Source organism: Trachinotus anak, unplaced genomic scaffold, assembly GCF_046630095.1.
Source record: "Trachinotus anak isolate AG129_WGS33_773 ecotype Australia unplaced genomic scaffold, CSIRO_AGI_Tana_v1 ptg000040l, whole genome shotgun sequence".
Lineage (NCBI taxonomy): Eukaryota > Metazoa > Chordata > Actinopteri > Carangiformes > Carangidae > Trachinotus > Trachinotus anak.
In genome coordinates, this window is record NW_027273891.1 from 13,776 (window position 1) to 37,500 (window position 23,725).

The 23,725-nt window shown below is 43.8% G+C and overlaps 1 protein-coding gene and 1 long non-coding RNA gene across 5 annotated transcripts in view; one reads left to right on the forward strand and one right to left on the reverse strand.

Moving 5' to 3' along the window:
- The first annotated feature begins 332 nt into the window (after positions 1-332).
- Positions 333-13,786, forward strand: LOC139615056 (GTP-binding protein Di-Ras1-like). Of its 4 annotated transcripts, none has more exons than XM_071472867.1 (5): positions 333-519; positions 8,777-8,954; positions 9,108-9,278; positions 9,996-11,958; positions 11,992-13,786. In XM_071472867.1, exons 2-4 carry the CDS (start codon positions 8,817-8,819, stop codon positions 10,284-10,286), a joined length of 600 nt encoding a protein of 199 aa, XP_071328968.1. In that variant the 5' UTR covers positions 333-519; positions 8,777-8,816; the 3' UTR covers positions 10,287-11,958; positions 11,992-13,786. The 4 variants fall into 4 exon arrangements, with proteins under 4 accessions (XP_071328968.1, XP_071328969.1, XP_071328966.1 ...); XM_071472868.1 differs by having other exon boundaries at positions 9,996-10,915; positions 11,071-13,786; XM_071472865.1 differs by having other exon boundaries at positions 334-519; positions 8,770-8,954.
- A 9,552-nt stretch (positions 13,787-23,338) lies between these two features.
- The window catches only part of LOC139615061 (uncharacterized), a 1,469-nt gene continuing 1,082 nt past the window's right edge, over positions 23,339-23,725 (reverse strand). Inside the window, exon 3 of the long non-coding RNA XR_011687210.1 lies at positions 23,339-23,725. This exon is cut by the window's right edge and continues 253 nt beyond it. This is a non-coding gene — a long non-coding RNA (uncharacterized lncRNA).

The window sequence follows — 23,725 nt, forward strand, 5'->3', positions numbered from 1 at the left end:
TGAAAAAGACTTCCTGTTGGCAATTGCAACCTTCAAAATAAAAGTGCAAACAGCTGATTATTACTTATTTAATTGACTGACTGTTATTTTACCCTACTGATCACCTAAGATCAAAAACCATTACAACCAAACCTGGTCCTACACGGCGGACTTTGGGGTCTTTTTCATGTTTTATTGATGTGATTATTCTGTCAGGATGATTGTTGCGGGTGTTTGGATTCACACTGGAAATGAAGGTTGTATCAGTGTTTGAATACTGCGGCTTTACGGAGACGATGCTTTTATTCTGAAAATCAACCTAAAATTGTGAGCGGAAGCCTTGTTTCTTGTTTTTGTCGGAGGGAGGTGATGGTGATAGAAGGAGGAGGAGGAAGAGGAGGGCTGATGTGTGCTGAATAGCAGCAGGTCTGATGATGATGATGATGATGATGTGAGTCAGAGAGCGGAGGGTTCAGGATGCTCAGAGCCGCCCGGGAGTAGACAAACCCCGCACGCAGACTGAGGCTCCGCGGAGACACGGTGAGTCCGGCACCTCTCCCACACTCACACCGGCAAACACACACCGGCAGCGCCCAGAGGGCTGAGGCAGCCCGGCCGCAGAGCTCCACAGCCGGCCCGATCCCTCCGACCGGCTCCGAGTTACCGGGGGCTCTATTTTCACCACTGTGTGTGTGTGAGAGTGTGTGTGTGTGAGAGAGAGAGTGTGTGTGTGTGAGAGTGTGTGTGTGTGTGTATGTGAGAGAGAGGGAGTGTGTGTGTGTGTGTGTGTGTGTGTGTGTGTGTGTGTGTGTGTGTGTGTGTGTGTGTGAGAGAGAGAGGGAGTGTGTGTGAGAGTGTGTGTGTGTGTGTATGTGAGAGAGAGGGAGTGTGTGTGTGTGTGTGTGTATGTGTGTGTGTGTGTGTGTGTGTGTGTGTGTGTGTGTGTGAGAGAGAGGGAGTGTGTGTGTGTGTGTGTGTGTGTGTGTGTGTGTGTGTGTGAGAGAGAGAGAGTGTGTGTGTGTGAGAGTGTGTGTGTGTGTGTATGTGAGAGAGAGGGAGTGTGTGTGTGTGTGTGTGTGTGTGTGTGTGTGTGTGTGTGTGAGAGAGAGAGAGTGTGTGTGTGTGTGTGTGTGTGTGTGAGAGAGAGTGTGTGTGTGTGTGTGTGTGTGCGTGTGTGTGTGAGAGTGTGTGTGTGTGTGTGTGTGTGCGTGCGTGCGTGTGTGTGTGTGTGTGTGTGTGTGTGTGTGTGTGTGTGTGTGTGCGCGCCCCGACCCTCTTTACTACAGAGCGGAGTCAGAATGATTAAACATGATGTGAGGAGATAATGAGAGTCTGGAGCTGCAGCTGATTGAAACGAGAACAAAGCAGCAGGTCGTGTGTGTGTGTGTGTGTGTGTGTGTGTGTGTGTGTTGTATAAATATGTTTTGTGTCGTGACGCCAGAGAGCACGACAGTCTGTCACTGCCGTCAGATATCATCATCATCAGCAGAGTTATCACAGGAATATTATGGGATTATCAGAATAATTCAGTTAATTCTAATGGCTTCATGACATATAGTCTGGTTAGTGTTGTAGCATTAAGTTCATCCACAGCCACACATCATAGGAATATTAGTAAAATCAGTTATTATAACAATATTATAGCAGCATTATACAAAATACAGATAGAAATCACAGCTACATTTTATGACAAAATACACAGTCAACTTTTTTATGGTGACTTCTATAGTAAAATACATAAATATTATAGTAATATCATAGTATTAGTGTCGTACAGGAGTGAGTCTGTGTGTGTAGCTGCTGCTCGGGTGGAGGCTCAGTGTTTGTGCAGATCACCAGCTTCACTCTGAGCGAAGGTGGAGTAACGTCAGATGAACACCAGGTTGTGTCTTTTTGAAGAGTGAACACAACGTTGGAGAAAAGTATTCACTGAATTAACCCACATGAGATGAAGTTGGTGAGAGGTTCTAAATGTCATGATACCGTCTGTCCTGTAACAAACGAGGTCAGAGGTCGTCTGTCAGCGGGTCACTATGACCCATAGTCAGGTTTTGTTGCTAGGCGACATCTAGTGGTCGTAGTGATGATGACAGGAGCAAAGGGAAAAGCGGTGACGTAGTTTATAGAGCGACAAAGTCCACATCAGGAGGAGGTTGGGGTGGATGGATGAATATGACCCAGGAGAGCGGTGTTCGATTCCCATGTGACAGGAGCAGTTTATGTTGTTTCTATTATCCATCACTGTTTGTTGTTATTATTGTAACCATGACAACAAAGATCATCTGATGTTGAGGAAGAACTTATTTTAACCCAAATCACCATCTTTACCTAAACCTGACCAAGACATGACTGTTGTTATAGTAACCATGGCGATGAAGGTAAGTACACTACTCTCAGTACAGTCTGTGTGTTTATTATTGTAACCATGACAACCGATGTATGGCGCACCTGCCCCCAGAGGGGCAGGAGAGGAGACACTGCTGTGGGTTGTACCTGTACGTCTGTTGTTCAGGTCACAGGACTGTTGGTCGGGTCTGACACTCTTGAATTGCCGAGCTCTGTTTGGTTACTGTGTAGTTACTGTGTAGTTAATTGTATTTACTGTGTAGTTACTGTGTATTTACTGTGTAGTTAATTGTATTTACTGTGTAGTTAATTGTATTTACTGTGTAGTTACTGTGTAGTTACTGTGTATTTATTGTGTAGTTACTGTGTAGTTACGTGTAGTTACTGTGTAGTTACTGTGTAGTTAGGTGTGTTTACTGTGTAGTTAATTGTATTTACTGTGTAGTTACTGTGTAGTTACGTGTATTTATTGTGTAGTTACTGTGTAGTTACGTGCAGTTACTGTGTAGTTACTGTGTAGTTACTGTGTAGTTAGGTGTATTTACTGTGTATTTACTGTGTGGTTACGTGTATTTACTGTGTAGTTACTGTGTAGTTACTGTGTAGTTAGGTGTATTTACTGTGTATTTACTGTGTGGTTACGTGTATTTACTGTGTAGTTACTGTGTAGTTAGGTGTCTTTACTGTGTAGTTACTGTGTAGTTACTGTGTAGGTAGGTGTAGTTACTGTGTAGTTACTGTGTATTTACTGTGTAGTTAGGTGTATTTACTGTGTGGTTACTGTGTAGTTAGGTGTATTTACTGGTTGGTTACTGTGTAGTTACTGTGTAGTTAGGTATATTTACTGTGTGGTTACTGTGTAGTTAGGTGTATTTACTGTGTAGTTACTGTGTAATTACTGTGTAGTTAGGTGTATTTACTGTGTGGTTACTGTGTAGTTAGGTGTATTTACTGTGTGGTTACTGTGTAGTTACTGTGTAGATAGATAACAGTGAAAATAAATAAATTCTCTGAAACAAACCATAAAACACTAAAACATGAAACAAATTGTTGTGGAGCAAGATTTGTTGCTCATGTTAAATTACACCAGTTTGATTTAAGACACTTGGATGAAAGGACTTTCATAAAATGTTGTGGCTGCCAGAAGCAGCCTGGAGGGCCACGTCTGGTCCTGACAGCCTGCAGGTCTCAGTCTGCAGAGGCCTGGACGACAGAGCACGTATGTAGTGTTATTACTGCTGCTAATGTACAACCAGTCCTCCCACTGCTCCTGACAGGACCACATCAGTCAGACCTGATTTACCTGTCATACAGGTGGGAGACAGATGATAATAAGACACAGTGAAACAGTAGCAAATAAGTAAATAAATAAGTGAAGTAGAATAAAATGAGATAAAACAGATAAAAGAGAAAGACAAATAAAATCTATGAGAGAGAATACAACGAGTTAAAACACGAATAAATGATTCTATAAGATAAATATAAGTCAGGAGATCCTCTTTACTGTTTGTGCAGCTTTTATAATGTTTGTATTTGTGATATAATGTGAGGGGTTGAAGTGAAAACTGCAGCAGCTTGTTGTTACTGTGACACACACACACACACACACACACACACACACACACGTGTCCCGATAGCATCCATCCATCTGATGTTGTGAAGTTGTCATATTCAGATTTTTGACTGAAGGAATATTACACAACTTACAGGAACTTGTGTTTCCTGTTAGTGTGTTACCACACCACTGACTCCACCTGCCTCCATCTCCTCCATCACCAGGTAAAACAGTAGAAGCAGTAGAATCCCTCCACCTGCAGCAGCGACGTGTTTAAACCTATGGGACTGAACAACTCAGCGCCTCACAAGACGAGGTTGTGTTGCTCTGAAAGTTGAGCTGGGGTCAACTTTCTTCAGGGCATTTTTTTCTGCCTTTTGTTGCTGCAGCGTCTTTGTTGGTCCTCCCACTGAGTCAGTGCAGTGGTCTTATTCACAGGACTGTGAGGGCTGTGTTTCTGCACACAGACTAAAGTCTGAATAGAGACACAGTCGAGCTTTGAGCTAATGCTGCGGCCACATTTTCTAAAGGTCCCGTTTTTTCATTACTCCTCTCTCAGGCTTCTCTCTGGAGCTCGAGCAACATGACCTAAAAAATACAGCAGAGTTCAGGTAAATACCAAATCCTGCCAGGTTGGATGGGCGGGGCTTGGGGCGTGGCTGAGGGTGGTGTGTTGTTGTGACATCACAAAGTTCCAGAAGTCCTGACGGCTGGTTTTAAGGCTCAGTTTCTGAATACAGGCTGTGTGCATTTCTCTGTGGACTGAGGCTTTGATACTTTCACAGTATTAATATAGAACCTAGACCTGCTTTATAATCACAAACACATGGACATCTGCCTTTAGACTGGATGGAGCTTTAAAAATCTTTAGACTGTGTGGAGATATAAAACGTGATTACAAACATCTCAGTGGGACAAACTGTTCATGTCAGCCCCCGACTTGTAATTCTGAGTTAGAGAAATAATTTCTGATGGTGACAGTGTCTCACTTGACGAGAAGACGGGTCGACAGACTTTCGGCAGAACAGCTACAGACACGCCATCAAAAAAAAGTAACACTGATCCATCCAGCTCACTGTGAGCTTCACCCTGTGTTTTTGTTAATAAACCTACAGGCTGAAGCTGATTAACTGTTTCATCGCCCCGGTCAGACTGAGGGAGGCTCCTCTGATCCAGCATCATCTCACGGAGCCGAGGTTCAGTCTGTGTGAGGAGACGTCTTTCACTCCGAGCTTATTTTTGTTCGTGTGTCTGTGATCAGAGCAGATTTTTTTCTGTCTTTCTAAAGCTGTTGTTCAGTCGGTGGTGTTTTCCCTGCTGCCTGCCTCCGCACAGGAAGTGACGTCACTTGATGTGGGCAGGCGGGTAACCATGACAACGGCCCTGCTGATGATGACATGTTTGCACTCCTCTCTGAGCGTATAAATCTCTGCTGTCTGTATCTGTCACCGTCACCACGGCAATCAGACACACATACACCGACACCGACACACACACGCACACACAAGTCACCCAGTAGCATCCATTGTGTTTTTCTGGATGTAACCATGGGAGCACCTGGATGTACTCTGTGTGTGTATGTGTGTATGTGTCTGTGTGTGTGTGTGTGTGTGTGTGTGTGTGTGTGTGTGAGTGTTTGTGAGTGTTTGTGTTCCTGTTTGTACAGATTGATTAACGAGCTGCTGATTAGTCACTGGTCTAAATTTGTGGTTGTGATAAGGAGCAGTGACGTCGGTCAGGAGAAGCTGCTCTGACAGAGACGTTCAGCTCCAGCAGCTGATCTGAGCTCAGACCTGAGAGACTCTGTTTCTCCTGTAGTTTAACTCTTAATTTTCAGCCTGGTGTATTGTGGCTGTTCTGTGGGTTGTGCTGACTCTGCATTCACCACCTCCAATGTAGAGATTTGGGGAAATGAAGACTCACAAGCCTCCTACAACTTTCCAAATAAATCAGATTTTTACATGAAGCATTTCAAACACTGAGTCTGACTGAAAGTAAACACAGAATGAAGCTGCCTGATGATACTTGATGACTACAATCTGTGCATTTTCACATCATTTTGGACCATTATCATCTCAATATTTATTATAAAAATATGAAAAAACAACACAGATTATTGTTTTTCACAGTAATTCAAACATTAGCAAGAAGAATTTAACAATGTCACTGCATTTTCCTGCTCACCAAAATGTCACCTCTACATCAGCAACATGGAGCATGGGTATGGACATGAACATGCCTGATTTTTTATATTAGGAAAATATTTAATTGTACTAAATATTTTTACAAACAGTTTTATTAGGACAGAACCAGGTTCAAACAGGTTCTGATCCGATCTTTAGTTTTCTCTAGTTTATATTTTTATTGTCCCTGTTTTGCTTTGTTCAACCATTTTAAATCAGAAGCAGAGTCTTGATAAATTCATCACAAAGATGAGTGATGCTTTTAAGGTGTCTCCAGTATTTTAGACTAAAAGCTTGTTGAACAGTAAATGATGAGAAATCTTTTATATTTGAGAAGTTTGGTAAATTATTGTAAATCAGAGTGTGTGTGTATAAATGTCACTGTCAGGGCAGATAAACAGTTTTTCTTCTCTGAAACTCCTCAGCAGTGTTTCCTCTTCTCTGGTTTTCATCGGCTCTCCTCTTTAATGAGATGCAGAGCTCTAATCGATGGGGAATACAGCTCTGCATGCTGGGAAACTCCCCGAGGCATCGCTCCATGGTTTTAATTCATTCCCACTCGTCACATTATCTGTGAATACACTCAGAGAGTTGAGAGAGGACGAGGCTCTCATCAGATGCAGCGTCCACGTGTTTCAGTCAGTGAAGATTTAAATGTCACAGAGCTGCAACACAAACACAAACTGCTGAATTTATTCATCACAAAGTGTAAAGAAAACATCTGATTTCAGACACAACACAGGATCAAATATTGCATCATTAAAGCAGGTAAATATGTTTCAGTCCAGTTTCAATTCTCCAATCATGACAATAGACAAATGGGAAGGTTTCATTGATTGTTACACAATTTTCCAATACCTCAAATTAATTATTGTAATGAACATTAGACTCAGATTATTAGTTTTCCCTGCTCAGATGCTTGAAATCACAGTTTGAACAATGTGACATGAATGTTACTGCTAAACTGAACCGTTAGCTTCCCTCAGCCAAGCAGCTGAAATGAACCTTAACCAAACGGTTTCAGCTGTTAACCATGAACTGTTAGCTAACCACTAACTTGAACTCAAAAGTCAGTCACATAAGTTAGCTATCCTTAACCAGATTGTTGTGGTTGCTAAACAAAAGAAGATTGTTTTATCTGCTTTATTCTTAAGTACAAAAATGTTAGCTAACCTATAAAAATGTGTCCTAGCAGCTAAACTTATCATCTATCTTGAATCAAACTACTCAACATGTTAACTAAGATCAACCAGACTGTTTTAGATGTTATAAACCCTTGGCTGACTTAACAAAAAAGTTACTAAAATGAACTCATAACCATATTAGTTTGGCTGTTATTTGAACCTAATTAATGTTTCAGTTGTAGCCAACTGTTTGCTAACATAAACCAAAAAGTAGCAAAAATGAACGGTTTGAAGTTAAAGTTAGTTTGAAGTGTTTTAGTTAAATGAACCTGCTAATGAACGAGCTAATCATAACAAAGTGTTTTCACTGCTAAACTGTAGCACCTGTTTTCAACGTAATGATTCCTACTTTGAACTGTTAGCTAACATAAAGTTACTGAACCTCAACCAGACTGTTTTAACTGTTACCCTGAACCACTCGCTAATCTGAACCAAAACGTTACCAAAATGAACAGTTAAATCAATCAGATTTTTGTGGCTGCAAACTGGATCAAACTGTCTTATTTGTAAAATTGCACTGTTTGCCAATGAAAACCAAGAAGTAGCAAATGTTAAAGCTGCTAAACTGGACCATCTAACTGGGACCAATGACCTGTTATCTAACCAGAACCTGTTTCAGCTGCTATTAGTTAACTTGACCTAAACTGTTTTAGCTGCCACTGAACCACTAACTATAAAATGTCACTAACCTGCTCTGTTAGCCAACCTCAACAGAACTGGCTGCTGCACTGAACCGCTGCTAATCTGAACCCGTCAACAGCTCTGTTTGGTTGCTAAACTGATGAAGTAGCTAAACTGAACCATGCAGTAAACTTTTAGTCAACATAACCAGATATTGCTGCTAAACTTAACTGTCACGTCCTAACCAAGCTGTCCCTTAAATAAACTGTTAACTAGTCTAAACAAACTATTTTATCTTAATATTTTAATAGATTAATATTTTAGCCTAAATCTAACCTGAACCTTAAGACCAAGTCTTAACTCAAACCAGCCAGAATGTAGTCACTCCATAAGCTCTATAACTCAAAGTGATCCTCACAAAAACAGAGGTGTACACACACACACACACACACAGTAATTCATGCTCATTGTGATGAAGATAATCTGCACTTGAAGCTGCTCGTCCAGCTGAAGGACTCTCCCATTACAGCTAATGGCTCTCAGACTCATTACATTCACGTCGTTTGTCTGTCGCTGCCCTCCAGCTTTCATGTTTCATGTGACTGCTGTCTAAGGTCATGTTTGTTTGTTTCTAGTTTTTTCAGTTATTTCCTGTTTGGATTTTTAAAGGACTTCCTGTCTCATGTCAGGAAACCTTGTGTTTCCTACCTGTGTGTCTGCCCCCACACCTGCCCCACCTGTCCAGCTGTCTCTCCCTCCTCTCAGCACCTTGTGTCCAGCATTATCCTTCTGTATTCTTTGTGTTACGACCTGAATTTCAGAGAGTTTGACTTTACATTCATTGATTTCTGTTTCATTTCTCCCAAAACTCAGCTCCTTCCTCTTCTTGTCTCTTCCTCAGCACACAGGTGATTTATCCACATTAACAGGTGGACTTCAACTCCCAGAATGCCTGAGCAAAGTAACGACTACCGGGTGGTGGTGTTTGGAGCCGGTGGGGTGGGGAAGAGCTCGCTGGTCCTTCGATTTGTTAAAGGCACCTTTAGAGACACCTACATCCCCACTGTAGAGGACACATACAGACAGGTGGGACATGGACTTTTATTAAACTAGTTTTATTATAACACTCACTGATCTGAAAGTTTGAATTCACAGGATTTTAATGACACATCACAGTTGAAGCTGTGTCACTGAACTCCCACCTTGTTGATTATTGATCAGTGCCTGTTCTCCCTGTAGGTGATCAGCTGTGATAAGAGCGTCTGCACACTGCAGATTACAGACACAACAGGAAGTCACCAGTTTCCCGCCATGCAGCGCCTGTCCATCTCCAAAGGCCACGCCTTCATCCTGGTCTATTCCATCACCAGCCGCCAATCACTGGAGGAGCTGAAACCCATCTACCAACAGGTGAGTGTCGTCAGTTTAGGATATGAGCGGAGGATCACAGTCTAACAGATGCACTGCAGCACCATGGCTCTGGTTTCTTCTTCAGGTGTTAGTGGGGGCGGGGCTTTCTCCAGGTGAAGGAAACCTTCACATCTACAGTGTGTCAGACTGTTGCAAATGTTACTGAGTAAAAATTTAAGGTGAAATCCAAATCAGAGATCAAGAATAAATGTCATTGTGTCAGTACATGTTGTACAAGAAACCTCAATGAAAGTGACACTGAAAGAGAGAAACAGGTGAGATGCAGAGGAGAGTTTCTCTGTGCAGCACCTCAAAGTGATTTACATCAGTTTCTCTTAGTCTTCTGCTGACATTGCATCATGCTGATTACACACGGACAAGCTTCTCTCAGTCACAAGACATTTTACAGGCGTATTAACGTGGATGTTAACATTTAATCCATAACTGTGTTGTTTGTGATCTTTAACGTCAGAGACTGAAGCTGTGACTGTTTTTGATCTTGTTTACCTGAAGAAGAAATGTGGTTCAGTGCAGCTCCTCAGTGCTGAGTGTTGTCTCCACAATGAGACAGTGAGACATTTTGTTGTTTCTCATAGTCTGAGTGGCAGTTGGCAGCTGTTGAACTGAAGAAGGATCTCCAGTGTTTTACTGAGGAGTAACAACCTGGAGATAAAACCTACACTCAGTCCTGACTGACTTGATCCCGTCTCTCTCCAGGTTCTGGCCATCAAGGGCAGTGTGGAGTCCATTCCCATCATGCTTGTGGGCAACAAGAGCGACGAGACGGCCCAACGCGAGGTGGAGACGAAGGAGGGCGAGGGTCAGGCCGCTGCCTGGAAGTGTGCCTTCATGGAGACATCGGCCAAGATGAACTCCAACGTGAAGGAACTGTTCCAGGAGCTGCTGGCCCTGGAGAAGAAGAGGGACATGAGCCTGAGCATCGACGGCAAACGGTCGGGGAAACAGAAGCGAGCCGACAAGCTGAAGGGGAAGTGCAGCATCATGTAGAGCGAACGGCGGCGGCGGCAGAGGACTCGCTGTAGAGATGTGGAAACCACAGAGGAGGAGGCAGGAGGAGGGAGGGGGACTCTGCTGATGACCCCCATGGAGACTCCCCCTCCCATCTCACCCCGACTCCCTCTCAGCAGGGATGGGTCTTCTTCTTCTCTGGCTCTGCTCCTCTGTCTGTCTGAACACTGAAGCCCAGAGGAACAAAGGAGATCTGACTGATAAAGGAAATATCTATACCAGGGCCCCGAGGTCCCTGTGGCCCTGAACTGGGTTGTGTTTGTGGCCCCAAAATAGTCTTTTACATGTTGCTACTGCCGCTGTTAACAATCATTCCAACTGTAATAAAGGACTCCACTGATTTTATTGTGAATGTTGGAATAATCCTGAATGTAACCTCTGTTTAAACGAGTCAAACGTGTGTTCACCAGGAAAAAACATTTTTCTACCAAAACCCGAGGCCCTCAGCTGCAGCTCGGACTGGACCCATAACACTGAGCATCAACCTGAAACTGAACCTTCGCTTCGTTTCATCATTTACAGCCTGACAGACGGGTCTCTCTCTCTCTCTCTCTCTCTCTCTCTCTCTCTCTCTCTCTCTCTCTCTCTCTCTCTCAACAACTGCAACAGCCATCTCTGAGCAGGCCTCTCTCTGCAGGAGCCTGATGGGTGGGGTTCGGTTGTCATGGAGATGCAGCTCACCTGGTCCGCCACCTGCTCAGCCAGTCTCTCTCTCCTGTGGCTTCCACCCTGTGTGGTTTTGTTGTATTTTGTTTGCCGTCAGTTTCAACTGACCTGATACTGAAAAGACAATTTGATGCTTTTTTGGGTTTGAGTCTGGAGATGCAACCCTGCACCCCCCCACCCCTGACTGTCACAGCTGAAAGTTAAACATCCTCACGTCAGTCTGAGCTACAAGCTGTTGTCTGTTTGATGGGACGAGCACCTTATTGTTTGATCCTGACCAACCAGAGGCAGGTGATCTGACCCGGCGCCATCAGGTGACAGTGAAATGGTGGCAGTTAACGTCAGTCACGTGTCAGCGCCATTTACTGTCAAGTGGACTTAACACAGGCTGAACATCTCTCCCACACACGCCAACTGTCTGTGGTCAGTTCTCATGAAGGTGCCGGCTTCACCTGTTTGAGTCTGTAGGGTCTGGAACGCTCGCAGGCTGAGCTCAGCTCCGTCACGTCAGGCATGAGCAGCTGATTGGTCGCTGCTCCCTGGTGGCAGATAGAGCACTGCTTTCATTCGTGGATATCAGGGACCACATCCTGTGGTGGTCCTGATGACTCTTCACCACTTATTGATCAGAAATGCAGCCATTAAGAAGATAAATAGATAAGTGAAGTATTCCTTTATCTAATAAGACTGATAATGTTTCCATTATGAGGAATCTTGGTGGTTGAAAGACGTGAGTCGGCTCCGCTTCCTGCTGTCATTAGACTGACGCCTCCTCACCCTCCTCAAACACACACAGCCGAGTGTTTCAGCAGCAGGGGGTCTGATGAGCTGACCGGCTGCAGTGCAAACAGATGTTCTCATGGTGGCACATCTGGAAACTTTAAAAGGCTTTAATGATTTCCACAAGATCGCTCAGTCTGTTTTCATCCGTCAGACTCACTGGACCAACATCTGTCAGGACCAACATCTGTCAGGACCAACATCTGTCAGGACCAACGTAAAAAAAAACATGACTCAGAAAATATGAATGACTTTCATGTCTTTGGTACACAACACATGAATAAAACACATGCATACATGCATCTACAGGGCGTCACACAATGTTACTGATGAAACAACAACACGACTTGTGTCGTAATCAGACAGAACAGATGTGATGGAGCAGAAAGAACAGCTGACTGTAAATCCTCTGAATAAAACCTGAAGACTTTGTGAAACAGAGAAACACAAAGTGTTTTTTCCTTCACTGTGTGTTACAGTCTGGACACCTCTTACAGTCCCATCATCTGACGGATCAATAGAGTGATTCAGATGGAGGAGGTGAATCCTCACTCTGATCTCCCCTCTCCTTGTCTCCTCCGTCCTCGATGCAGGTGGAGGAGGGTGGAGGAAGCATCAGTGAGCAGAGTGGTCCCCAGTGCAGTTTCCTCTTTTCCATGTAAACCAGTGATGGAGCTGTTGGAAGGTTCTTTATTCTCTTCTGATGGATCTAGGCTGGTTCAGGGTTCAGTGAGGGGAGGAGGTGCAGCTGCTGAAGACTAAACCCTGATGTAGCTCCCTCTGCAGCCAGTCAGTCAGTCAGTCAGTCAGTCAGTCAGTCAGCCAGCTGAGCCTGAAGAACAGAGGTGGAGAGACCAGGACCTGCACTGATCCACCTCAAACATCTGACTGTGGCTGTGAAGGCACTTCACTAAATGTTGGACTCTTCCTGTAACTAACACGACACATTAATGTGCATCAGTCTGTGTATATTTGAAATGCTTCTCTACCACTTGACAGTTTTTGTACAGTATCTGAACATAAGTGATCTTAAAACTGAAGCACAAACAAACTGAAGGCAGGTCGACGGCACGTTGATCCTGACCTGCTCTTACTGTCCATGCTCATCACATCTAATGCACTTTTTTAATCCTCCTGGTGGTAAAAAGCTTTTCAACATGTTTTGTGTCTGACCACACCTCCTCATGACATCACTCCGGCTGAGGAGAGAGGAGACAGACACACAAAACGTCCACGCACATCAGTGTCAGTTTCTTTTAACCTTAATAACCAACTGTTTAACAGGTCAATCAGGTCCACAACTCCATCAGGTCCACAACTCCATCAGGACATGTTAACTTGGCAACTGCAGAACTTAACTTCTAGGATCACATAGTTCACAGAGAGATGAGCTGAGCTGAGCTGAGCTGAGCTGAGCTGAGCACTAACAGACAAGAGTCACCACCACACACCCCTGACAATCAGGCAGAGGAGTGACTGGGCTGGTTTACATCCTCTGTGGTTTAACAAGGAAGTGAGGGACAGGTGTGTGTTGATGAGGTAATGAGGGACAGGTGTGCACAGAGAAGCAGGATCAGGTGACTGAGAAACTTTCTGGGAAATTCCTTATTTTAAACTCATTGAACTGCTCAGTTGTATTTGTGTAAATCTCTTCTCCCTTCATTAAAGTGTAAAGATTGTTTTAAAGCCTCCTGATGTCAAATGGAGAGAATTAAATCATTCGTATTAAACCTGTTTATTTCATTTCTGCAGGTTTTTTCATCAAATCAAATTTTAGGATTAGTCTAAAGATATCAGAATCTGAAACCCAGCATGTGTACTATGTGTGTGATCAGAGGATCATTTGAATCAAGGTTTTTGAAAACGGCTGAAGGTTGTTTTATGGTGTTTCCTGCTGTTAATTTGGTCGAACTGTGCCAAGAGTCTGGTTGAGTCGGTTCAGTTCCACTGATGCTCTGTGACTTCACATCTGTTCTGTAAATGGAAACTTTTCTCATCAAGAACCTGAATAAAAACAGCTGTTGTACAGGAAACACTTCCTCTGCTCTTTTAATACACAGAAATCAACTAACCAACATTATCATTGTCACACAAAGAGACGAACACATCAACAACAACTGTGTCACAGTGAGTCCTGGTTAAAAGACTGAAACAAGTCTGAGATGTTGTGATGCCAGAATTAAACTTCCTTGACTTCATGTTTTATCGAACACATTTTCACATAAAAACTGGTCTGAAGCTCATCTACTCTGACTTCCTGGTTGAGACACCTGGATCAGGCCTTGGCCCCACCCACCACCTGCTGGCTCCAGGTGTCCAGGTGAAAGAGCGGAGAGGATGAAGATGTTAGAGGAGGAAACATCAGAGAGACTCAGCCTCATGTTGGAGCCTCAGTCAGACCCAGACTCAGATGAGGAGTCTGTTGAGACCAGAATCAGAGACTAGCAGACGGATCAGAACCATTAGCATTGTTAGCATCTTTTATTTGTTTATGTTGTTTGTTAGCTTGTAACTGGCAGTGGCTGACACAGTTTAAGTAACTGTCTGCTAACAGCTGAAGGTTATAGCTAATGTTACTGTCTGCAGCAGGCATGAAAAATGATTAAAATAAAATATTTGAGACCTTTGTCAATGAAATATCAGACTTTATTAAAAGGTCTGGAAATGAATTCAAAGTTTTTTAAGATGATCTTTTTTTTTTCAAGTTTTTTTTAAAGTTTTTTTTTAAGACCTGCAGAAATCCTGTATCAAAACCCACAGGGAATCTCATTCCTCGTTCATATGTAGTGAGTGTGGCAGCTCACAGCAGACAAAATATTAATGACTCATGACATAAAACTTGAACAAAATATTAACACGTGTTCCAAGTGGACATCATGAAGCTCAGGAGCCCAACTAGTTTAAAAAGGAACATGCAGATACACTTCATCAAATAAATGTCAGAACATAACTCTTACGCCAAACACATTTTAGAGTTTTACTTTAAAAATCAGGTGAAGAATACGACTCATATGTTAGAAAATAAATAAAATATCATGAGTCATGTCTACATGTATGTTCTACAGGGTCCAGAATGATCTGAGCATCTTTATCCAGTTTTTAACTTATCAAAACATCAATCTTAAAACTGAAGTCTGGTTTAATGGTTCTCCTACTGGAGTCAAACCAGTGATGTAAACACATTAATCCTGATCAGTGACACAGTTACGTCACCTGGAGATAAACTCTGAGGAAACTGTTCTGCTGCCACCTGGTGGCTGATGTGTGGGATCACTGCTCACTGTGTCACGTCACTGTGGGATGTGAAGGAAACCGTGATGAAACAATAACTGTGTTCCTGCACCACAACATAAAACACAGTATAACAACCCATACAAAACTAATGAACTGTATTTTTCTACTGACGAAGAAAGTGTCATGAGTCTGGTGCTGTAATAATACAGAGCTCTGCTGCCCCCCTGTGGTCAGACCCACTGTGATCCTGGCCCTGCTGTCTGGACTGGGAAGTCCGGTTGTGGGTCACAAGGTAAACGAGGGGTTTTGATGAAGTGACTGATTGATTAACATGACATCTGTGGTTTGTTTGTCTTCTACTGATGAAGGCAGTGAGGGGCATCTGAAAGGTCCAGCACTTGACTGAATCTTTTTTATTTTGAAAAGTTACAGCTTCTGAGGACGTGGTGAGGATGATGAAGATAGATGATGGTGATAGTGATGAAGATGATGATAGTCTTCTCTACAGGAAGCTGGGGGCATGTTTACTCAGAGCACTGGACACACAGTACAGGACGTGTGTGTTTGTGTGTATAACTTGGCACTTGTGTGTGTACTGAGCTGTTATTTACAGTAAGTGAGAGTGCTGCTGTGTGTGTGTGTGTGTGAGACACCTTGTATCGGTTTCAGTATTAAACATTTAAAGACTTGTGCATTGTGGGAAACTCCTAGGAAATCCAAAAATGAGCAAAGAGGTGGGGTTAAACTCACTACATCGACCTGTCACTCAAAGAGGCCACACCCTCTATCCTCCATCACTTTAGTCCTTAATAAGATGTAAACAGGTGAGTTGTATAAATTCAGCCGCACAGTCGTCATGAAGGAGGAAATGATCTCTAGAGAGCAGAGCAGTTTCTGTACCAGGCTGTAAACATGTTTCTTTCTGCTGTAAAGACATTTGAACATGGGAGTCTGTGGGGACTGACTCACTGCTGGAGCCAGACTCTAGAGGTCGTTAGATTCATCTAATCTTAGTGTTAAAAACACACAAAGCGATGTTCTAATGCTTTGTGAGGACTCTCCTCATGTTGGGGCCCTGCTAACTTGGTTCCACTACCCCCCCCCGTGGAAACACTGACACTGAACTTCAATGGCTTCTGCTCCACACACTGAGAACCTGAAGCTCTGTAAAATAATTGGCTGTTACTTTTTATTTTAGAAACACTCACAAACCAAAACTGGGGAAAGTCCAAAAATTCGAAGCAGCTCTTGGCTTTTATGGGCGTTTCCATGGTAACGGTGACAATATTTCCAGAGGTAAAAAGTGTCGCTGGTGAAAGATGAGTCAGTCTGGGACCTGTAAACTCCAACCTGCTGAGAGGCTGGTCAACTCTGCTGTGTGTGTGTGTGTGTGTCTGCTCCTCATTAGTGTGTCTCTCAGCAGCAGTTTCCAGATGAGCTGCTCTAATGAGAGTGGAGACGTGTGTGTTGTTGTGTTCCTCATGTAAATCTGTTCACTTAGTCACTGAGTCACATGACAGAGGTGTCATCGCCTCCATCATGTGACTCATCACATTTCAGGTGAAGACTTTCAGGTTTAGATGAAGGTCAGTTTAGATTAGTTAGGTTTTATTTTGTCAGCAGGATGAAATAACTGTTTGCGTGAGAAAAGCAGTAGTTGTAGTTGTGAACTGAGCGTTTTGGTCTCTTTTAACTGCTGGTTTTGGGTCAGTGTTAGTGTTTCCTGCAGCTCTTAAACGCCTCTGATTTTAATGTTAACATATAACACTCAGAAATGAAGGTCGCCAAGTTCTCCTGCCTCCTCAGCTCCTGACAGGAAGTCTCTTCACCCAAATTAGGATCTTCTGGCTCCGGTGGCTGATGATTGTCGATCGGTAAAAACTCCAGAGCTGAGAAACTCTGTACAGAGCAGGTGACACATCAGTGTTTTCATACAGCTGCACAATCTGTCAGCAAACTGAGGCTGACTGCATTTGTTTGAGTTCAGTGTGTGTGTGTGTGTGTGTGTGTGTGTGTGTGTGTGTGTGTGTGTGTGTGTGTGTGTGTGTGTGTGTATTATGGGACAGATCGATGCAGGTGTATCTGTGTTTATGTGATGATAAGAGTTGTGTTTGATCTGGTGTCCTGACTGATGAGCACAGTCACTGAGCCCACACTGAACACACACACACACACACACACACACACACTCTGTCCTCTTCTCTGACACTGATGACAGGAACTATCTCTCTGTCTTTCCCATCTCGTCTCTTCCCTGCGTTTCATTGGTTGACACAATTGCTCTCTGGCTGACTCTGCAGCAGCCAATCAGCTCGCTCCAGGTTGGTGGTGCGCTTCATCTCGTGAGGGGTCTGACTGCCGGGAAGAGCCGGGAGGAGACGAGCATCACCTCCTCCTCACCCCCCCACCCCTCGCTGTTTCCGGGAAGTGTGTGTGTGTGTGTGTGTGTGTGTGTGTGTTTTCCTGCAGGATCATGACTCAGCTTTTGTGTCTTAACCTTCAGGTGCTGAGTCGTTCTCTCGTATTCTCTCTGCAGAACGTTGTTTCCAGTGAATCCAGTTTGTTCACGATGTTTTTAAAGCAGCTTTAATGTGAACCTTCAGAGTCCATGTTAGGATCCAGGGCTCAGGTCTCATCACGGACCAGGAAGCAGGTCCCTGAATGTTTGATATATGACAAGAGGGAGAGGAGTGAGCAGATGTCTACTGAAATATCAACCACGGCCTGTGATTCATATAAATATGTATATATGTAAATACAGTGAATCTACAGAGAAATCATTCACATTTCATTTTTATGTTTGAACATTTTGTGCAGTTTTTTTTCCAACGTGCATCTGGTTTTTATCAAATTAACTAGAGCAGGAGGAGCTGAAGAGAGACGGCAGCACCACACAGGTCAGATTCCCTCCTCTGCTGCTGTGTGGATATGAGTTGACTGGGTGATGGAGGTAAACAGCTGATCACAGAAAACCAGGTGGAAAACATGATGAAGTTAACACAGTTAAACTCTGTTATTTTCTCACTGCAACCACAGATGAAATTGTTGTTATTGTGTGTTTTCAAATCCAGTCTCACATTGTTGCAGGCTGTACAGTGTTTGTGTCTCCAAACAATCCAGTTTACTCCCCAGTTCCCCGGCCCAAGTCTGGCCCATATACTTCCACATCTGGGCAGGTTCCAGCTGTTATCCTCTGGTGGCTACAGTCGGGAGATTTCTGTGTGTGCACCAGAATTGGTCCAGATGTGGAAGAAACATCTGACAGTCAGGGTCAGAAGAAAAACCGGCATGTGGCCCAACTATGGGCCAACGTATCTGTCTGGGTCAGATCTGATTGTCTCACCTGTACCGGAAACACACACAGAGCTGAACATCACTGAAAACTCAGCAGCTTCAGCTTCGGGCTCCGCTTCACAATAATAACTCATATCAGTGATGAGTGGTTTTTGGTTTTGTGCTGCTTGGTTAACGGTTAACAGAGTTAAACAGTTAAACAGTTAAACAGGTGAGGTCAGATTTCCTCCTGAGTCTTTAGTTTCCTGTTCTCTTGTATTTTTGTCTTTACATTCAAATAGATGTTGCAGATGTTGAGCTGCAGCTGACCACCAGGGGGAGCTGTGACATCACAAAACAGCTGATCCATCAGCTGTGAAGAAAACCAGACATCAACATGAGTCACAGACAGAAACAGACAGAAACAGTCAGACAGACAGACAGACAGACAGTCCAGTCTCTCCTGACTCAGCCGTCTGCTTCACTGACCACCTCACTGTGTAAATCTCAGCCTCTGTCTCTTTTCCTCACGTTCAGTCAGACTATGTGCTGACTTCACTTTCTCTTCTCACAGCTCAGCATGAAACATCACTTCTCCCATAATTCCACTGAACAGCTGCTCTGCCTCGTTCCCGCCACAGCTTCACATGACTCACCACATTTTGACTTTTAGGCATTTTTCAGATTGAATGTGGAGTCAAATTAAAACATGTACCTGATGTTTTAAAGGGCTCCTGCAGAGTTTTACAAAGTTAATCTGTTATTCTGACTTAGAAAACACCCACAGACTGTGTGAGGTGAATATTAACTATTGTTGTTTTATGTTTTTTGTTCTTTATTTCTGACACTTTTGTCCCTGAAGATGAAGCATGAATATTAATATCTGATTTGTTTTCACTGTGAGCTTTAGTTTTGTTTTCTGTCACGTGACCTCACTGCAGTTTATCTGTGTGGCAGCAGGCCAGCAGTGTGTGTGTGTGTGTGTGTGTGTGTGTGTGTGCTGAGTCATGTTATTGACCTACTCTGCTCTGCTCTTACTGGAATCGTCTGTTATGATGAACTTTTATCTCATTTTTTTTCTTTCACACATTTGTTTCTTCATCTCAGCTTCTTCTTCTTCTTCTTCTTCTGCCGCTGCACATTTCTTCTGCACTTCGGTGGATCATTATTTTACCATCTGTGTTTTCTGTTGGCAGCAGTGAGCCGTGAAGTCAGTCTGATGTCTGCTCAGATTCATATGAAATTATGTCATTGTTCCCAGAGGATGACTCCTGATAATGCTGATCGTTTCTTTAGAGAAATTAACATTCAAACACAATCCAAACATCATGTGTTTTATTGTTGCACCAGCTCTGCTCCAGTTTCCCGTCAAAGCTCATTAGACCCTGATCTCAGATCAGATCAGAGTCCAGGTTTCACTCTGCAGAGTCACTGACAGCACAGAGGAAATCTCTTGTTGTGCATGTGCAATCATCATCATCATCATCATCATCATCAGGGGCAGCAGCAGTGGGGCTGTTTCCTGTTTCTGTGTTGTTGTTCTTGTTGAGACGAGGTGCAGCGTTGCCTCCCTCTACACATTCCTGGGGCGAGGGGGAGAAGGGGTGAGGCAGAAGGAGAAATGGAAAGTGAGTCTGAGAAGAGTCACATGAAGAAGACAGACTGTTTCCCTGCAGCAGCTTCTTCTTTTCCAGTGAAAGCTGAAGGAGCTCCACCCTGATCTGACCTGAGGTCAGTCTGTGAGAGACGCTGCAGCAGAGCACCAAGGTTTTCTCACAACCTTCAAACAGCAGCCAATGACTCTGTGGTGAGTCGTCACGTTCCATTATTGGACAGTTGAACAGTTTGGTCAAGAAAATGCTCTGATCTGTTTTCTTCAAATCATTTAAGATTTATTCATTATTTTTTCACTTGGAAACAAAAACTGATTATTTTCTTCTGCCAATTGTTGTTTTCGTGATGCATCGATTCATCATTTGGTCTATAAAACATCAGACAATAGAAAAATGTCTAAAGCCCCCTAAATATTCATGTTGTGATATAAAACAGAGAAAACACCAAAACAAATTATTAAAAAAATTAAAAATTTAAAAATTAAAGAAGCTGCAACCAACAAGTCACATCTTTAAAAAGTGTCTTTAAATCCACTGAGAAACCAGAGAAACAGAGGCTGCAGAACTTCATTCAGAATCCTCCTGTTTTTAAGTTTCCTTCAGCATCACAGTGAAACAGTCTGAACATGATGATTCACTGCAGACAGGAGCTGATCACAGCTGATCACAGCCAATCAAAGCCAATGGCAACCGATCAAAGCCGATCACAGCTGATCACAGCCGATCAAAGCCGATGGCAACTGTTCACAGCCGATCACAGCTGATCACAGCCAATCACAGCTGATGGCAACCAATCACAGCCAATCACAGCCGATCACAGCCAATCACAGCTGATGGCAACCAATCACAGCCAATCACAGCCGATCACAGTCGATCACAGTTGATCACAGCTGCTGGTGATGGGACAGCGGGGAAATATTCAGCTGATTTTATTTCTGGAGGATTTATTCCAGGTCTTTGGTTTTAATCTGTCTCTGCGAAGGTTCACCTGTCAGGTTCACCTGTCATACACAAAGTCAAACGTCACCTGAACAAGCTGCTGACTCTGCACTTTCCTAGCAGCAGAAATAACCAGCGTCATAAACAACCATGAAGGACCCTGGGAAAATATGATTTCTCATGATGACAGCAGAGTGGGACAGAGGATGATGACGGGCTGAGAGTTTCTGTGTGAGAAAACTACAGACCAGAAAACCAGAAAACCAGAGCGGCAGATCTCACACCGCCTTCGTCCTCACCGTCAACCAAGGAGAGAAACTTCAGAGGGGAAACCCCGCCCACCCGCCCTCTGAGGGAATAAAGGTCATGTGACTCGAGCAGAGAAACTTTCAGCTCCATCAGCTTGACTCCATGACGTCACCGTGGAGGTGGTGCAGCATCTGAAGGGTTAAACCAACAGCAGGTTTTCAAAGCCACAGCTGATCCTGAATCATGTGATCATATGATTCAGCATCAGATCCTTCAGTGGCTCAATGTTCACCTTCACCACCATGTGTTGGTTGTGCTCTCAGCAGATCTTCCTCCTCCTCCTCCTCCTCTCTGTTGTATTGATGTGACTCCCACAGACTCCTCCTCTCTGAGTGTGTAACTCAGCCTCAGTGTAACATCATACAGTATGAAACCAATACCACACACACACACACAGTATGACTGTGACCTTTGCAGAGTGACAGCAGACTGAGTCATCAGCATTAGGTAACAGAGCAGTGGGAGGGGGCGGGGGGAGGGCAGGGGGAGGGGGGGTCATGACCATGGTGATGACAATAATGATGATGATGATGGTGGTGGTGTTGCATGCTGGGAGAAAAACCTGACCCTCTTTACAATGTGGAGATAAAATGAACCTTTATTAGTTATAATTTGACTCCATCACTGTGGGAGTGGTGATGACAACAACAACAACAACAATGGCAACAGAACTGGATTTTCTAGACCACATATCCATGTATTTCTGGGACGTCGTCTGAATTACATTAATCAACATGTCTGTCAGTGTTGGATCATTATCAACTGCTCTCATTGGTCAAGATGATCTAAAGAGACAGATTCAGAAGGACGAGGCTGCAGCAGCACAATGACCACACCCACTGCTACATGCAGACTTTGGTGTATGTTGGTTTGTGTCAAACATACTCTCACCCACCTGTCACTCAAAGAGGCCACACCCTCCAATTCTCCATCACTTTAATCCTCAATAAAACGTAAACAGGTGAGTTGTATAAATTCAGCCATACAGTTGTCATGAAGGAGGAAATGATCTCTAGAGAGCAGAGCAGTTTCTGTACCAGGCTGTAAACATGTTTCTTTCTGCTGTAAAGACATTTGAACATGGGAGTCTGTGGGGACTGACTCACTGCTGGAGCCAGACTCTAGAGGTCATTAGAGGAACTGCAGCTCTCAGCTCTTGTAATCCAGAGAAACTTTAGCTTGAGGTTTGACTTTTTTTTTAAACCTGTCACCAACTCAGTGTGAATGAATTCATGAAACAGGTGAACAATGTTTATCAGGGGGAACTGAAGGAGGAGCGGTGATGGTTCTGATGGTTCTGATGGTTCTGATGGTTTTGATGGTCCTGATGGTGTTGATGGTGTTGATGGTGTTGATGGTGTTGATGGTCCTGATGGTGTTGATGGTTCTGATGGACTCTGCTGTTTGCCTTATTGAGAATCTGATTTGCAGCAGCACTTAACAGCTCAGATTACTGCAGAGGTTAGTCAGCACATGGGCTGAGCTCAGACAGTCACACACACACACACGCACACATTAACCCCCCCCCCACCACCACACACACACACACACACACAGCGGCCTCTGCAGGAAATACCAGTCATTTCTAACAGAGCAGCAGCTAAACATAGAGAGGACCTGCAGCCCACAGCTGCAGCCCTCTGCTCCAGGACCATCACAACCTCTGAAGACCTCTTTAGTTTGATCTCCAGTTAAACCTGATCCAGATGTGATTTTGTTGACAGATGTGGACCCTGCTGGACCTTCAGGACAGAGTGTCCTCAGTGTCTCCATGTAAGGACACAGAGCTGCTGCTCACATAACTGGAACTGTTGTGTCTCATTAGGGACGTGCTCCGCATTGTTTGAATTCTGTGGGAGAAGGAGAGGTCTGAGACATGCAGGGGGCGGAGCATGATGGGGATGGGGGAGTTAGTGGTGGTGGTGGTGGTGGTGTGGGGGGGGGGGGGGGTATCATTCCCAGGAAGCAGTGAATGTTGGGACCGCCGTCAGCTGACAGTTCAGCTCCATCTGAAACGATGACATGATGTCTGGACAGGCGACACACACACACACACACACACACACACACAGACACACACACACACACACACACACACACAGACACACAGACACACACAGACACACACACACAGACCACAGAAATACTGTTGTCTGATGTTGGCTGTTTTTATATTGTTGTGATACTTCAGTAAAGCAGCTGAAAACTGTGACAGTTTTACTTCTTTAATTAACACTGATTAATGTTTAACATCATTATCATCATCATCATCATCATGTTTGTTATAGTGTAATTTGAATTTAAACAACTTTGTGTTTATATACAACAAAAACTCAGAGTGGAGAAAAACATGTGAAGATGATGAAGCTGATGAAGCTGATGGAGATGATGAAGCTGATGAAGCTGATGAAGATGATGAAGATGATGAAGCTGTGCTTTAACCTGCTGTCTGACCAGCAGTTTCCTGTGATCAGCTGACCAGTCAGCTGACTGATGAGGTCAGGACAGAGAACCACAGGAACCAATCAGCAGACAGGGATGTGGTTCAACACCAGCACAGATAACTGGGAATAAGTGAAGGTTCCAGCTGACAGTGAACACATC

Bases quoted from the DNA above. Each gene is read 5' to 3' on its own strand.
- LOC139615056 (XM_071472867.1), top strand. From the start codon at position 8,817: ATGCCTGAGCAAAGTAACGACTACCGGGTGGTGGTGTTTGGAGCCGGT. The intron at 8,955-9,107 runs GTGGGACATGGA...TTCTCCCTGTAG, and splicing joins TAGAGGACACATACAGACAG to GTGATCAGCTGTGATAAGAG. The intron at 9,279-9,995 runs GTGAGTGTCGTC...GTCTCTCTCCAG, and splicing joins TGAAACCCATCTACCAACAG to GTTCTGGCCATCAAGGGCAG.